The sequence below is a fragment of the Odontesthes bonariensis genome, chromosome 11, assembly GCF_027942865.1.
Source record: "Odontesthes bonariensis isolate fOdoBon6 chromosome 11, fOdoBon6.hap1, whole genome shotgun sequence".
NCBI lineage: Eukaryota > Metazoa > Chordata > Actinopteri > Atheriniformes > Atherinopsidae > Odontesthes > Odontesthes bonariensis.
In genome coordinates this window covers 11,652,980-11,670,544 of record NC_134516.1, presented here as the reverse complement: position 1 = coordinate 11,670,544, position 17,565 = coordinate 11,652,980, and the positions used below count along the sequence as shown (strand labels likewise).

At 41.1% G+C, this 17,565-nt stretch overlaps 1 protein-coding gene across 3 annotated transcripts in view; it reads right to left on the bottom strand.

Moving 5' to 3' along the window:
- The window catches only part of tns1a (tensin 1a), a 101,575-nt gene that overhangs the window by 61,860 nt on the left and 22,150 nt on the right, over window positions 1-17,565 (bottom strand). For 2 of the 3 annotated variants that reach the window (XM_075477538.1, XM_075477537.1), the window contains exons 2-3: window positions 17,213-17,327; window positions 13,487-13,524 (exon numbers count right to left, since the gene is read on the bottom strand). In XM_075477538.1, coding sequence (XP_075333653.1) covers window positions 13,487-13,524; window positions 17,213-17,327 — 153 coding nt within the window. Of the gene's footprint in view, window positions 1-762; window positions 835-13,486; window positions 13,525-17,212; window positions 17,328-17,565 lie in introns of those variants that run through there. The other variant, XM_075477541.1, reaches the window with a different exon arrangement.

Sequence of the window (17,565 nt, the reverse complement as noted above, 5' to 3'; positions counted from 1 at the left end):
AGTGTTTGATTTTGAAACTGCTATAAAAAGAAAAAAAAAGCATTCCTCTTGTCTTGCTTTTGCTCTTTCGTGGTAGACCAGAAATGCAAGCTGAGCGACCTCTGGACCAATGATGTTTAACTGCCACCTCTGCGTCGACTCGGGGTCAGAGGTGAATGCCATGATCGGCCTGCATCCTCAACGGGAAGAAAAAGGAGGGGAAAAGGAGAGAAAGAAAAAGAGAAATGAAAGGCGAAAAGGAAAAGATATCCTGCTCGACCAGCTGTTCTATCTCGTGTCTTGTAAAGCCGGAGGAGATTCGGGTTCTGCTGAGAGAGAAAACACGTGTTTGCCTGCTGTGTTGACCAGTTGCTCCCGGTCTCTCGCTGACTACCGCCACAAATCACCGCTCGTCGGGTCACAAAAGGCTCCTGAGCCTCAAACAGCGGCGTAAATGAACTCTCCCCTGTCTTGTTCCCACGAGAGTAGCTTTCCCATGAGTTTGGCAGATGAGCGTACATCCCAGAAAAAAATTCAGAGAAAGGCAGTTTCAACTGAAATAACATAAAAAAATAAATAAATCCCTGCAGACGTCCGTACAACTCACGCTTCGTTGCCTTTTTCATGACTTAAAAACCTCGATATTCAGCCCAATAACCCATTTTAAGCCACAGATGATAGACTTTAATGACTAAAACATATACTAAACAAGAAAAACCACCCTCAGTGCAGATATAACACATTGCTAAAACATGCTCCATGCATCGGAAAATCTGCTCTTACCTGCACATCGGGGCCACTTTTTTTCTCACGCTCTCTCCTCTCGCTATCTGCCTTGTTTCTACCACTGCATTCTCCCTGCCTTCACACCCCCCTCTAATAGAGAAAGAAAGCAAGAGAGGGAGTTCCAAATGCTGACAGTTTCCTCCTCCTCCTCCTCCTCCTCCATTTGCGCACCCCCACCCCACCCCCACCCCCCCACACACACACATCTCGCTCAAAACAAGAGCAGTAATCCCAAACGTGTGCCAGAGAGCTACTGAACTTGATTCTGTGTATATATGTGCATGTCTGTGCAGTCTCTGGACTGAACCAGGATACACTCTTTATACTGCTGGCTTCAGTTCGCTCCTGGCAACTGCCAAGAAATTTTGAAACAGCGCTATATAAGGCCAAGAAAGTGGCTTGGGGCTCCTTATGATGCCGGTACCCAAAACTGAGAGAGCAAAAAGACATCTCGGGGCAAACAGTAACTGTATCCCTGCTGTATCCCTCCTTCTGCTAGCCCACTCTGTCTGTTCATTTCTTTTTCTTTTTCCTCCCTCCTTTTCTTATAGCTGTTGACGTATGCCTGACAGAGACTGAGAGGGAGAACTTGACGAAGAGTCTGTGCTGGTCTCTGCTCAATTTATTTATTTATTTATTTATTTTTTAATCTTTTTATTGAGAACAAGAAACAAGAGTAGTGACAATGACTTATCGGTAAGGTTACATAAGATTTCTCTGCTCAATTTCTAAGTAGGCAAGTAAGTAATGCTTTAGAATTTTTGGACATTTCTGCATAAATACGAACTAATACATCACCAGATTTTCGCAATCATCTTAAAGTCAGTAAAAAAAGAACCCAGTTAAGAAAACAGGACAAAAAAAATATACATATATATATATATATATATATATATATATATATATATATATATATATATATACAGTATATATATAATGGTTGATCAATAGTAGATGTTGATTCGGTTTGTGACATTTTCCATTAGACGTCTGTGGTATACTTCAGAATTTATAGTTCGATCATGTCTAGTTGTTCTGGATCAGATGCAACAAACCAGACCCTAAGCATGACACTACCGCCGCCATGTTTCACAGTGTGAACGAGGTCGCGACACAAAAGTACACTTGTCCGACGAAGCAAACTCTGTGTTTTTGGTCTCATTCTTTTGGAAACCTTCGGGGATGTTCATGCGATCCTCTGCAAAACTAACGAAGGGCAACGGTGTTCCTGTTGGAGATCCACGGCTTTTCTACCCGCGGCCCTCTGATGAAAATGAAAACAACGGCAAACAAAGTTGCAGCTGTACTTTGAACTGTCGACTACAGTAAAAAGATGCGCGTGCGTGCGCGCACACTGACGAGAACAAAAAACCTGCGTGGGCCAACTCAATGTTTTCTTACACACTTTAGGGGAAATGTTTGCCTGCCTCCCGTAGTGGTTTTGAGCTCTCGGAGCGAACTTAGCTCTTGACCCGCGGACGAGGACTGAGGTAAATTGGGCCATCAGTCATCTGCTAACACCCGGTTATTAGACTGTCCATACCATTTGTCTGCCAACACTATCTCCCGACTACCATGCTGCATCTATACCGCTGAAGGGTGTTGCTATGGAAACGTGCTGTGATGGCTCTTTGATGTGACGTGTTTGCGCCGGGGAAACAGACTTGCTTCTGTAAAGGACTGCTGAGGAATGAGGAGGCTTGGCTCAGGCGAACATGAGTGTGTGCATGCGTGTGTGTGTGTGTGCGTGTGCGTCTCATCATTTTCTTCCTCCCTCACTCTAATACCTTTTTCACTTTCATGCTTGAATAGTTACTTTCTTTTCCATGCCAACATTCTTGAACATTCCTCATCCCTGTGCATGTCTCACTGTGTTTTTGCTTTCGCTCCACTTTCTCCCTTTTGGAAAATAAAGCAGACATAAACCAAGAACCATAGAAGGAAAAAGTCCCAAAACAACACCACTGAAAAGGAGTCATGAAAGCATGTTCTGGGGTTAAATTTGAAGCAAGGTAATCTGAGGTCACTGGCTGCAGAAATTTATAAATGCATTGTTTTCATTGGTGCAAGAAAGTTTTGCTCCCTACCAATGAGGAGGCAGGTTTCGTAAGCATTTGAAGAACCGTTGAGCCAGCCAGTGCAAAAGATGCAATGTAAAAAAACTTGTGCTGGCAACCTCGAGCACCACTTTGGCTTAGACGTAAGATGCCAACCGTCCACAGCTTGAATATGGGCTTGGATCTTTGTATCTTGGATCTCTGTTTTCACACACTTGTTCTCTCTATTTCAGAGCTCACTGTCAAAACCATATGAATAATTTTCCATCTGATACTGCTGCGGCAACATTAGAATCCCAGTTCCAAAAAAGGTCTGTCATGCTGTGTAAAATGTCAATAAAACAACTTACAAATATCATAAACGAATACTTTATTCACGAGAGAAAGAATGGAAACTCACACATTTTGGTCTTTCATGAAAAATGCTAATGTCTTTAATTTGACAGGCGCAAAACAAAGGTCATGTTTGCTACTGCATGGCATCTCTTCTTCTTTTAATGACAGCCTGTAAATGTCTGGCAACTGAGGAGACCAGGTGCTGGACCTTTGTGACAACAATGTTGCCCCCATCTTGCCTTATGCTCTAAAACCTGTGTATAGCTTTCAGCATTGATGCTGTACAAGTTGCCAGTTCCGTAGGCGTCAGTGCATCCCCCTACCATCCTAGATGCTAACAAGTTGGATCATGTATCTGTATGGCTTCTTCTATGCATGATAGGGTTTCAACCAGCATTTGTGGATGGCACAGTGAACTGTGTGCACAGAGAATGATATTTAGAAGTGTACCTGAGACCATGCAGTGATTTCCATGACAAAATCATGCCTGTTTTCAATTCAGTGCTGTCCAAGGGCCCAAAGATCAGGTTCTCTGAATCTTTTGATGATATTATGTACTATGAATAGAATAGTCAGTCCTCGCAATCTTATGTTGAGGAACACTGATCGGAATTTCTTTGCCAACTGCTGAATCTCTTCATGAATCTTTATTTTACTTGACTTTACTTTGAGAGATTCTGCCTCTCTAAGGTGCTCTTTTCATGCCCAATCATTACTGGCCTCTTGAAAATGAATGTAATTAGTGGTTACTTTTCCAGCCTTTTGTTGACCCGGTTCCAACTTTTTTTCTTAAATATATTAATTGCTGTTAAATTCGAAATGAGCTAAAGTTTTTTTTTTTTCCCCAAGAAGTAGTAATATGTCTCACTTTCGATACGATTTCTACGATCTATGGCGAAAAAAAAATGTTCATGAGATTTGCAAATGCAACATCATGTCAGCTAAAAAAAACAATGTGACTCAAGTCAGTTTTAAATGAGAGAAAATGTGAGGATTCACTTAAATACTGACATTACTGGTGCATTTTTGAACAGCAAATGTTTGTTTGGTGTCTAATTCAGACGCCTAAGATTGAGGACAATGTGTGTGTCCATTGCCACATTAACTAAAAAGCAAATAAGCTGTACAGCTCGATTTTAGCGAGAGAGCTAATGTTGGTTTCTGTTCAAAGGTTGCTGTTGCACATGGTATATTTGAATAGATAACCCAATACTATGTCTGCTAAAGTGTGATTTGATGTCATTCTTCTGCATGTTGTAGCTGCAGATGAAGTTGTATTATAGTACGCTTCTCCCGGTTTTTACACATCAGACATGTTGAGTAGTGGATTAAAATGTCAGAATGCCGGGATTAAAAAAAACCCTAAAGCTCAAAACCCTTGACCTCAGAATTCTGTGCTAAGGGAGGTCCAGCTCTGCTTTAGTTAGGCTTAGCTGACTTTGGAATGTGCGTGAGGGTCTAAGGAGACAAAACAGTCTGCTTTGTCAGGTGGATTCTGTGACAGCCATCCTGGGACTTTTCCAATATCTTCCTCCCACCATCCACAAGTCATTATGTTAGGTTAATGTTAGGTGATTGGAAATTGATCCTAAGAGTGAATGTGAGCGTGCATGGTTGTTTGTGTCTGTGTGGCCCTGTGATGGACAGGTGACCTGTCCAGTGTGTTCCCTGCTGCCTCTTACCCAATGGCAGCTGGGACCTGCGACCCTGAATTGGATTAAGTGGGTATAGAAAGTAGATGGATGGATGGATAATTGTAATGTAGTAACAATGCGTCCTGTCACGGTTTAAACCCTACAGAAGATCACAATTAAGGGCACACATGAGGTTGAGAAACTGATTTTCGGTAGACAACATCAACAGGAAGATGCCCCTTTGTTTAATTTCATTCTTGGACTGAAACCATGACATCTGCAACTCCAGGAAGTGGAAAAGCTTGATTATAAGGGCACTTTGAAAGATAGGTGCAAAAAAATTTTGAGATATGCATGAAAAAAAAGGATGGTAGCATTCGGTAGCATGTCGTCTTGACCCCTAAATGGACCTGAGCTACACATCAGCAGAGCCACACATAGTCTAGGTGTTTCGTGTTATATATTATATGCACTGTCATATGCCAATATGGTACCTTGCTGAATCCAAATTCTTGCCTTTAATCTTGACATCAAAGAATGAGCTCAGCTCCAACTAGGCTGGAGTCTAGACAACTGAGGGATCTTTTCTTTGCTAAAACGTGATCTCGTCCTACGCCCGATTGGATGATAGCATAACTCACAACTCAACAAGTAAAATCAAATCTCGCCCCAAATTAAGGCCATTAGGGCGATGCTTCAAATAGAAAAAGAAATGAACATTTTCTGACAGCGCATGTTTATGCGAGCGCCGAGGAGGCACAAGAATCTCAGCCCTGTGGAATGTTTTGATCTCAAAGTGAAACCCGAACCTTCAAGGCTAGACATGCAGAAATGCTGTCCAATTTAACAAAAAAACTTGCATCTATTTTTCATTAAAACTCCAAGGTTTTTTGCATGGCTACTTGTCTTGCGGTCGAGGTAGAACTGCAGCAGTAACATACATAAAATGTCAAACAGAACCACATGATTGCAGTGAAAAACATAAACATGTAAACAATGTTTTATCAAATTAAGCTAGTTTCAAGACAAAATCACTCTAAAGCATTGTTGTTTACATGGTAGATAGTCAAACTCTTGTACTCTTCTCGTCTTGCCCAACCCTTTCCCATCATTCCTCTCTGCCCCTACCTTTTTCTGCCAAACCTCTCCTGCGTTTTCCAAACCCGCCAGGCTGATGAACACTACAAACCGCTGCAACGGCATTCCAAGAAGCTGCTCCAAGACATGGCAGGGATAAATCATGAGGAATAATGGGGAATTCTGTCCTGCAAGTCAAACACAGATGCACACACGCAGACTGACGGTATGCCGCTGGGCGGATCTGTTTGCATATTTTCTGCTGCGTCAGTGCCAAACTGAAACCAGGCAAGAGGAGTGTGCTGGTCTACATAGGATCCTAAAAGAATTAACCCAGTTTTGGACAAACTGGGAGTCTTCTGGGATCTTCATAAATTCTGCTTTTTATAGCGACATTTCTGACCCCGGTGAGCAGTTGTTGTCTGAAAGAAATCCCAAATAAGCCTATCTCACATCAAGGGTCGTGTGAAACAGAAAGTAAACACTCTTTTAATTCCGTGGTTGTATGCATCAGGGCATCATAAATAAATCATCTGTTCCTTACAAGGTCTTACAAGTAAATAAACCACAGTTTCCCACAACACCGAGGAGGAATTTTTGTCCCCTCTCCTATAAAGTGTTCCTTCGATTTATTGAGGTTTGCGGTCATTGGTTAATGTACAGCTCGCTTGATGCTCTGCCTCAGCATTTAAATCCCACTGAAGTCTGGACTTTGACTGGGCCATTGCAACATCTTCAATCTTTTCTATTTCAGGCACCCTGTAGTGGATTTGCAGCTGTGTTTGGGACCATTGTCCCGTTGCACGACTCAGTTTCAGCCGAGCTTTAGCTGTGAGACAGATGACCTCGCATTTGACTCTAGAATACATTGGTATTGCGGAGTTAATGGTCGATTCAACGACCGCAAGGTGCCCAGCCTCACAAATCATCAGCTCTCCTCCACCATGCTGCTGATATGCTTTGAGTTTTGATGGAGAGTTTTGTCAAAGGACAGTGTTCTTTAACATTTAACATGCTAATTGAGGCCTGTAGAGGCTGAGATGGAACTTTTGGAGCATTGCACGGTCTGACCTTTGGGTGAACTTGCTTGGAACTCCACTGCTGGGAAGATTGTCATCTGCCTTGAATGTTTTTTTTCCCTTGTGAATAATCCGTCTCACTGTAGAACGATGGACTCTAAATGGTTTGGAAATGACTTTGTGACCCTTCCCAGATTGATGGGCAGCAACAATTGCTTGTCTAATATTAATGCTGATATATTTCCTCCTTGGCATTGTGTTAACACACATGACTGCTCCAGACCAGCAATCTCTCCCAAAATTTCCACTCAACAAGCCTCCCTCTCAACAAAGGCACACATAACAAGCAAAGGAGGATCACCAAAGTCTGTCTCCTTCCCCCTGCAGAACAAGAGGACTTCAGGACTCCGAAAACAGATGTAAACTTGGATGAACAGATGAACTTGTTGCAGCTGAACAGAAAGGAAAAAAAACAGTGAAGGTCAGCCAGAATTTATTAACTGCCCTTCATCAAGGCACATTACCGGACATCTGTCTTTTGACTGTTTGAACTGACATTTAATTATGCTTTAAAAGTTAATGATTGACCCACGGTTACAGATTTACAAAGTTCAGCAGAATGAAGCTGAGCAAAGGCTTTGGCAAAATACTCCGTGGGCTTTAAAGGTGCAATGAGTCAACTTCTTTTCACCGAAAAAGGGAAACCGGCTTCATAATTTACAAGGGCAAAAAGCCACCCGTTATTGCGGCGACAAGAACTAGTTTATGAAAACGTTTATGTCCTTGGAGAAATGGATGAAAAGGAAACTGACCTGGCAGGGTGCAATGCAATGTTCCCCAAAAATAGTTTTTGGAAGTCAGTGACAACCATCTTTACACGCAAGAGGCTGTTTCGCGTTGCTACAATTTCTTGGATCATTAACAGTGGCAAGGAAAGTTCATGATCTATGATGGACACTTTTGATATAGTCCTTTAAGTGCTCAGGCGTATGTTCGATTTTCGATTTTGTCTCTCGGATAACGAGAGACGAGTGGTCTTAAGAACTGATAATCCTGCTGAATATATACTCCTATAGAGTTTAAATAATACAAGAATCAGGGGTTCAGCTATGCCCCCTAACAGATTGAATTACTCATAGGTATGAGTACTGATACATAGCGATCGATATTCAATCATTCAGTTGCAAAGTAGGCCTAATAAATCACTGTCCATTTATTCTTACCGTCTTGAATTCCAATGAAAGTTCCTAATTACGTGAACTCCTGATCCCTGAAACCTGTAAACTTGCATTGAATCCTAACCCTCGAACCCTCGAACCCCAACCCTACTCATTCGGCTTTGGTGACTCGCACATATTGTCTCACAGCATCGTCAGATGCAAACACAAAAACCCGGAGATGCTGAATAATACCTGACGCTGCTTTAATATGACACTCTTTTCTTTTATGACTTGTCCATATCTTTGCTTATGTTAAATATATTCATTCTTTGTATCCTTTTTTTTAGAAGATTATGTGTATTTATCATCGCTATTGTAATGACAATAATTATATCTATAATATTTTAGTCAATATAAAGAATAACTTTAAAGTGATATTGATGTTGATGATTTTGCTTTTGCTATGATTGTTAATTGTTAATGCATTTGGCAGACGCTTTTATCCAAAGCGACTTACACTGGTAGGGTAAGGGGATCTTGCCTAAGGACCCCTACTGCAGAAAGCACCTTTCATGCAGGAATTGAACCCAGGTCACCCACATGAAATGATTATGACTATGACTATTATGACTATGATTGATCTAACAATATTTTATCACGACAATCATCACTAACATTGTTATTATTATTATTATTATTATTATTATTATTATTATTATTATTATTATTTCCACTACAAAATTAGCCCACAATCCCCTGTAGCCTAATTGACTACCTCAGTCTTTGCACACACACACACATAGGAAGGCCTGGTGGGAGGCTGCCAGCTGCCCCTCAAGCACCTTTTAATGCATTCAATTTATACGAGTAAAAATAAATAAATAATTGAATAAACCAAAAGATAAACTAAACAAGCACACCCACATAAGCACACACGCAAATCCATAAATGTAGGACAAGCATGATGGGTGGTTGCCAATTGCTCATCATGCTTTCTATATGATATTATATCGTATCGTATTATATTATATTATATTATACCCACATCTGTGCGGTTGATTTCAATATTATTACCACTCTCTGACATAATCGTCATCATCACTACCATAATTATCCTCATTATTATTATTATTACCATTACCATTGTTATCTAGTATCTTAATTAACATAATTATAATGAATACTTTCATTATCATTCATTCTAGTACTACAGTATGAATGACATAGTAGCAGTGTTAGCAGAAAGTTAGCATTCGTAGAAGCATATGTATGGGTATTTCTTTTATCATTGTCATAATTATCAATGATTATAATATAATTTAGGTATCAATTGCCATTATTATTTTCACCGTTATTCCTGGAACTGGGCCGCCGGCATATTTTCTTTTTCCATACACAAACGTACACACACATACTTACATTTCATACAAACACCTACATTCAAGAGTCGCTTTTATCTCTTTGGCTCAAGTAAGTTTGAATTTTTTTCATTGTCATTATCATCATTATTTCTCTGCTCTTTGTATTTCTTTTTGTTTTGTTTGTTTTAGTCTGGTCTGTCGTTGGCGCGTCGTAAGATAATCTCTCTTGGTTTTTGCGTTGACTTATTCATTTACAACTTTAGTTTGACTCAATTTATTCTCATTTCATGATTTCGCTAACTAGCGTATTCATTTAATTTCAATCCTATTTGGATTGTGGTCCTGCAGAAACCCTCATGGATTTGATAATTTTCTCATAAAAATGTATGAGATTTGTTTGGTTCAAATATGATGGCGTTTCCTCAGTTCTTCTGCAGTTCTTCCCTTATTAAACAGGATGTTGTTCAGAATACAATCCTTTCATGCAATGGAGCTAGAGGCGCTGATTGATTGATTGAAATAATAAACATGAAAAATATTGAATCCACGTGGGGCAGCGGCCATCTTCATGTCAGGTGAACTGCAAACACTGGCAACAACCCCTTTGTACTTCCAGATAAATTTACTCATGAAGGTAAGAAAGGAGACTCCTGAGAGAAGCGTCACTCTCTACCGACAGCACACTATAATCTACTAAAACAGAGACTACTTCTCTGCAGTTTTAGAGCCTGAAACAATGAGAATGACACGGCCACTCAGTGTCCTGTTACTACATTTGTTTTATTTTTCACTTGGCAATTTCGATGAATGAAGCCAACATAAATGTTTGGTCCTAATTAAGGCAATTTTGGGATTATCACAGCAAATACGCATCAGAAAAAGCTAACACAATTTTTTTTAAGCCAAAATTTAAAGTGTTCCCCGTACTCTATCTACAGCAATTGATCTTCAAACACACACACACACACACCTCCATCTCACCCCTTTTCAAAGATATTCTTGTCTGTCTGTCACCACCAGAACGAATGACTCATGACGCTATCCTGATTATTCTCCACACTGCCACCACAAATGGCTTCGCCTGGTTTTAGAGGTATTTGGCAGCTTTTTTTCTGGGATGTTTTTTGCAAACACACAGCTTTTGTTCCGATGGTAATATTTGGTAGATGGATGATTTTTTGGGGGGGTGATATGAATCAGGGTAAAGCCAAGGGACTAAGAGAAGGTCCAACAGTTCTCCCCTACCAGTCATAACTAAAACCACCAAAGAGTGGCCTTGTTACGCTCTTCCTCTCGACTCCCTCCCAGCTTTTGCTCTGTCATTCATTCCTCCCCTCTTTGCTTTTCATTTGCTCTCCCTATGCATTATTCCCCCCCTTTTCACTGTAGATTGGGATCAAATGCGGTGAGCATGATTGTGAGGAGGTAGAAATGGGGAACATGTTATTTGAAGTGTGGAGGCAGAGACCGTGCACCACACGGCTCCATTTCCTCTCATGTAGGTCTTACATTATTCTGTTTTAAGACCTTCCAGGGGTTCCTAATATCACCAGCATATGCAATATAAAGGATTTTGTTGCAAGTAAATGTATGAATTATGAAAATTTAGAGAGTAAGTATTGCTGTTGGCAGATGGTATCAACTTTGTACGCGAGACATAACCAAAAACTCCCATTGTTAGTTTGTTAGCCCACGTGTGTTTGCATGTATTTGATCGGCCAGGGCTTTGATATCATTCATATTGTTCTGCAGCAAAAATGTGGGCAAACTATTGATGTTTTTCTAAGCCCTCGTGTTCTACAGTATTGGATCCTTGGGAAAAACTTCTTTGCAAAGGTGTCTCTTGTGCAGGTTTTCTGCTGGTTGGAGAATTCACGCATATTTCGTATCTTCCTTTTCAGAATTCAACTGCAAGAACTTGGAACTCGGGAAGGATAAAGAAAGGCAAAAGGTGAAAATACTCCAAATAAGTTTCACACTTAAAAGAAAGAAAAGGAAAGAAAAATAGCATTTATGTATCATTAGCCGCATTCGCACTGTAGGAACCTTTGGCAGTTCCTATAACGGTTTTTCCCCGCATTCGCACATACAGGAACTCTGGACCACGGCCCTCAGTTCCTATAACCATTTCAGCTCCTTCTCCTCAGCTGGGTCTGTTCTGGGTTCTATAGGAACACATCTGACAGAGGTGTTTGGTGGTCGGTAGCTACGCCCCTTGTCATGTTGTCACGGCTGAAATGTTTCCTCATACGACACGGACACAACGTTGTCTCTCCTTCCTTCATGAAACAAAGAAGCATCGCCTGCGCTCGATCCTTCGTCTCCTGACTCTCTCTGTGTGCTCTACCAGCCTCGATGTTAGACGCCCGATGTGATTGTCCATGATTAATATCACCATCATGCAGACCATGAACACGGTGGCCTCCCCGCTCTCCATATTAGCTTCTTGGTTCTTCTCTCCTTACCTTTCGTGGGTTTTGTTTTGTTTTGTTTTGTTTTGTTTTGTTTTGTTTTGTTGTTGAATGTGGTGCTAAAATAACACGTCACTGTCGCAGACGGCTGCGTCGCATCAGTCTCTGTCAGGTCCCGACTCATGTGCAAATGCAAACTTAAACAGTTCCGCTGGAGAAGGGCAGTTATTAGAACGAAATTCGAGGAGGACCGTTCTTAGAACTGCTCTGTCCGAATGCGGCTATTGTCAAACAGCCCATCTCACCAGGAACTATCAGTGCTGTCCTTAGAGTTAACCTGACTACTTTTTTTTTTAAATATTTTTTTGGGCTTTTATGCCTTTAATGGACAGGACAGTAAAAGAGAGACAGGAAGCAGGGGGCAGAGAGAGGGGGAATGACATGTAACAAAGGGCTGTCCGATGCGGGACTCAAACCGGGGCTGCAGCAAGAACTGTAGCCTCTCTACATGGGGCGCTTGCTCAACCCACTACGCCACCGACCACCCCAACCTGACTACTATGACGAGAATAATAACTTGACCATGGAAAACCAGTCAAAAAGAAATGATACGGTTAATTTGTTCACTCCCTTCAACACGAGTCTTAGTACCACGAAAGAAGTTTCAAGATATCATTTTGATCAAGTCTTTTGATCAAGAGGTAACAAGGTCCTAATAAGGGGGCTGGCAGCTATTATTAATGAATGCATGACAATTCCTTTTCCATCTCCTAAGACAGCTTGGTCCCTTCCTGGTTGAGTTTTCACAACAACAGGTTAGAAAAATATCAAAGGGTTAAAATGAATTCCTTTTAGAATGCAGTTGTCCCCATCATGGATGTCGTTTTGCTAGTTGCTTTGGTTACATTGAATCTGGTCACTTTATGATTGGGTTTAGCTAATAGCATCACCCGATGAAACGATTTAACCAAAACTACTTGGGCAGGGTTAGAAAACAATCATGGTTAGGGTTAAAATACCTTCTCTGACCACATTGGATGCCATTTTTACACTTCAAATTGAGTTGTGTCTACATCTGCTTACATGAATATATGACCTAATGGACACATTTTTGGGAGGAGGCCCATTTTTTAACCAATGTGCTGAACCACTCAAATCACGCAACAACATTTAAAAAAAACTAACGGATCGAGACAGTCGTGAACCAGAGACTTCTGTGATTAGCAGGACGGAATTTGTCTGTAAAAGGCACTGAAGATCAACGGAGATAAGCAGCTACTTCAAGTGCGGCACCGACCTCGCTTAAAGAAAACCAGAACAAACGATTCAATTAGGCCTTGACAATTGAAAATTGATGAAGATTCAGTAAGTAGAACACCAATTTCTTCCCTTAAATTTGCTCAGAAACTGATTTTGGCAGACTGTTAAGAGTAACTACTCATGCTAACACCCCACTGGCTAACAGAAAAGGTCTGCAGCTGGAGTCCTCTCCTTATACCTGCACCTCTGATGCAGCAATGCATGTGAGTGAGAGCAAAATGCCCCCTTTTTTTTTTTTTTTTTTTTTTTTACTGTAGTTGCTGCTCAAGTCAGTTTAGCCATGTATTTTTGTGATGACAACCTATATCTAACTACTTTGAAAATAAAAAACAAAGGATCTTCTTACCTTTACTTCACACTTCTTATGGCAGGACAGCCGGCATGCTGAAATAAAAGAGGCACTGTTAATTGTTGCTCTTCCATAACTAGAAAAAAAAACAAAACATGAATGAAATGATTCACAGAGCCATGTAGAATAAACATGATCACCATTAAAGGAGAGAAAAACCCTGAAGTTTCGGTCCAAATAGACGAAAAAAGCAAAAAAAAAAAAAAAAAAGGAAACCCACACACATGCAGAATGCTCAGAACTGCAGAAGACTCAAACTAAGAATTAACTGTTGTGAATTTAGGAAAGATCAAAGTTGTTTTTTTTTCTGCTGAATGGACAGAAAAAAACCAAACCTGCTGCAATGCCAGCTCCGGTACTGACACGAACATGCTGTGGTGCTGCCCCCAAGTGGACAAACAAGAGCAAACATCTACCAATTAATTGAGTTTTTTTCAGTTTTTACCTCAACCTTGACTTATGAAAAACTTTTTGGGGGTGCAAATACCTTGAAACCTTGGCAGCAAAATATTCAAGTCCTCGTGAAGAACAGATGCATATTTAGTATTATCAACCTGCAACCGTCAAACAGCCCTGCTTTGATGTCTGAGCAGGTATGACCCCCTTGATCCCTCCCACACCTGCAGCCTTGCTAGGTGGTCAACCTAGGTGGTCCCCAGGTGGTGTGAGTATGCAAATGGAACTCGTGAAGTGCGAGCAGAACAAATTAACAAGAGAGAGGTGGGAAAGAAGGGTCTGAAAGAATGCTCCGGGTGGTCCGAAGGAGAGGCAGACCATTAGAAAAACATTCTTAGGTTAATCAGGGCAAACCTGTGCAATGGTGATAAATGGATGACTGAGCAATTGTCTGTGAGAAGTGCTGATTGGTATTTATTTGTAAAGTGAAGTTTTGCCCGACCAGAATGGCAGCTGTCCAAAGCAATGAGACATTGCTAAGTTAACGTTTTTTTTCTACTTCATTGGGACTGTATGGACCAGGAGATTAAAAAAGTAAATAAATAAATGCCTTCTCATCCGTGAAAAAATGCAGTTTCTTCTACATCAAATGAATGAATCAAGGACTTTCTGATCTTTTAGAGTTGAAAAGGACCATTTAAGCTCGCTTGACTGGAGGCTTGTTCGCCACAGGTTAGAGCCTCGAAACGTGATATCCCTGCCTGCTTCTTGACTCTGAAAGTAGTCTTCTGACAAAGTGGCCGTCACTCAAGATTCCACTTGTGAGCTCTCAATGCTCATCTTCAACGGAAAGGGTGTTTCTTCGCTTGTCATCACGTCGTGTAAGAGGATCCTTGCAGAGAGACAGAAGTTGCGACCTGTTATCACACGACTTGGGTTCCATACTTTGGTCATGTGGTGACAACTTGCAGTCTCCATGACAAATGATCAAAACTGAAAGGGACATTATTAAGAATATTTTCTATTTAGATTTCTTTTGACTGCATACGGACAGTACCTGAACAATCACGATACACTGTAATATTGCAACATAATGATACACTATAATTGAGTTTGACCCCACAGTGCAAAATCTCAGAAAACCCCAACAGTATCATTAAGGAAACGCACATGGAATTTATGCATTATGTTTGTATTGTAAATCATGGCAAGTGATTAAGAAGCAGACGAATCTTTGACAGACTCAGCCCACACACAGGGTGATCAATAAAGTGACACATCCTTTATTCTGTGCTTATAATCTGTTTAACAATCTCTCTCGCTATATAGTCAACTTTCGAAGGTTTTGTTGTTAAATTGAATTGTTTTCCAGAACAGTAATTTTTTAAATCTGTCTGGGGCTTTCTGCAATCGACACAGTCAATACAAAACCTATATTTTCTTTAGAATGTCACGCTGCAGCCATCCACAGACTTCTGGTAAAAGTCTAGTTGGGCCTTTCAATCAGATCTGTTGTTTTTGATAGAGCAGAAGTCAGGATTTTAGATTTTTTTTACTGTCTGGCTTATAGTTTCGGTTTATGCTGAAGATCTCAAAGATATTCCTTCTTCTTAATCATTCTAACCAGTTTATATTCTAGCGAAGTTCCACTAGCGACACAGTACCCCTCAAGCATGTTACTGCCACCACCATGCTTAACAGTCACCTTTACACTCCCAAAGAAACTCTTGTTCGTCGTTGGTGAACATAAGAAGACGTCCTCCTGAAGGTTTTTTTCTTTTTTCTTTGGTCAGCTGCAAAGGAGTTGAGCTAGAAGGTGCTTCTCTATTGGACAGCAGCTTCCTCAGTCTACTATAATGTGAAACCTACAAAACTGTAGCTTGCAGTTCGCGGCAGAAATTGCGCTTAGGTGGTTTCTTGGGTCGTTCCTGACCATTAGAACCAATATCCTCTTAGCTGGAAGAACCAGTTTCGGTCTTCTTCGAGACCTTGGCAGTCTCTCATGATTTGTCTTCCCTACAGTTGCTTGGACTGATTATCCTTGAAGCCTACAGCCATTTAGAAAGGACTCAAATTCAAGTTACATTCCCAATTTTGGTAAATCTATGATCGCTATTCTTAGATCTGCAGTGGCCCCCTTGGACTTTCCTGTTCATTATGTGTAATTCATGTTCATGACATGTAAACTGTTTACTGTACGTGGCTTCATGCAAATCCTCATTGTCACATCTTGTCTCTTGGCCACGAGCCCCTTTTCATAGTATTAGTATCTTCTACCGTGCGGAAGAGCTTAAGCAAAAGCGACCAGGTGTTTTGTTTGTGAATATGCAGCATACCACAATTTCCTGTTTCTGCTGATTGACCCAATTTAATGCAAGTAGTTTTCAGGTGGATTTTAGGTTGGTCCATGCCATACTTTAGCATTGAGGATTAATCAGCAAAAATGGAAGATGAAAGAGAAAGTAATTCTCCTGTGCTCTCCTTTCCACCCTCTTTTTCTTTTGTTTTTCCATGTCTATCTTCCAACGTCCTCTCTACCCCGATTTTTTCTTTGCTCCTCTGCCTGGCTCTACCCCCACCCCCTCCACATCCCCTTTTCTCTCTTCACCCTCTTATCTAGGCTAATGCAGCAGCAGCAGCCATGCTAATTTTAACACCAAATCCTCAGCCAAAGCCCTGAACAAGCCCGCTCTTCCACTGCTGGGCTTCTATGCATTCGTCATCTCGGCCTCAGCTAAAGCCTATGCCTTTGTACTGCAGTTCAAGTATGAAAAGGGGGAGAGTGAGCAAAAGAGAGATGGCGGGACAAAAGAAGAAAGTAACAAAACGAGGAAAAATGAGGCTGCCTGGGAGTCTTCTAACTTTAATTTCCCCTGGAGTGACAGTAAAACCTTTGGTTCTTCTAAAATTAGAGTCAAAAAACATTTGACTGGATTATGTGGGGAAAGGGGGAAGGCACGGGAATAAAGGCAAGAAGGAAAGAAAGCAAAGTCAAAAAGGGTAGATGCATGCATGCATGCTGTAAGCAGAGGACAGTGCAAAGAAGAGCGTTAGTACGGATGAGTAAATACATGTGTGCACCTGAAATTCAGATACCTCAGACATTTAAAGTCAATGTAAAACAATTACATTTGGATTTGAGACAATTTGCAATTTGAAGACATATCTTGGAATTATTTTTCACATTTTACAGACCGAATATGAACCCTTTCACGACATAAAAGCTCTGCTCAATCAGATTTTGGAAATAGCGCACATCTTAGTACGCCCCAACATTATAATACGAGCACTATTTTGCACTATAAAACTCAAATTGCAGCCACTCACCTTTGCAGATGAGGCCTTCCTTGGTGATGGCCTGCTTGCATATATCGCAACTCTTGGCCTTCTTGAATGGCTTCAGCTTGAAGGTGTGTGTGTGGACGCCCTCCAGCTCGTCGGGCTGATGGAGAAAGAGGGAGGAAGAGAGATCAGGGGGGGGGGGCAGCATCGGCTGAAATGACACCGGCCGGTGACAGCACATTTGGTACACACCAAACGATTTGCAGTATTTGTCCCCGGCTGCACATTCGAGTTTGATCTGTCTTTGCTGGCATTTGATTACAGCTGACCAGCTATCGCTTCTGTGTTTGGTATCCAGATTTGTTATCCAAACCTTTTATTTTCAAAAAAGTCACTCG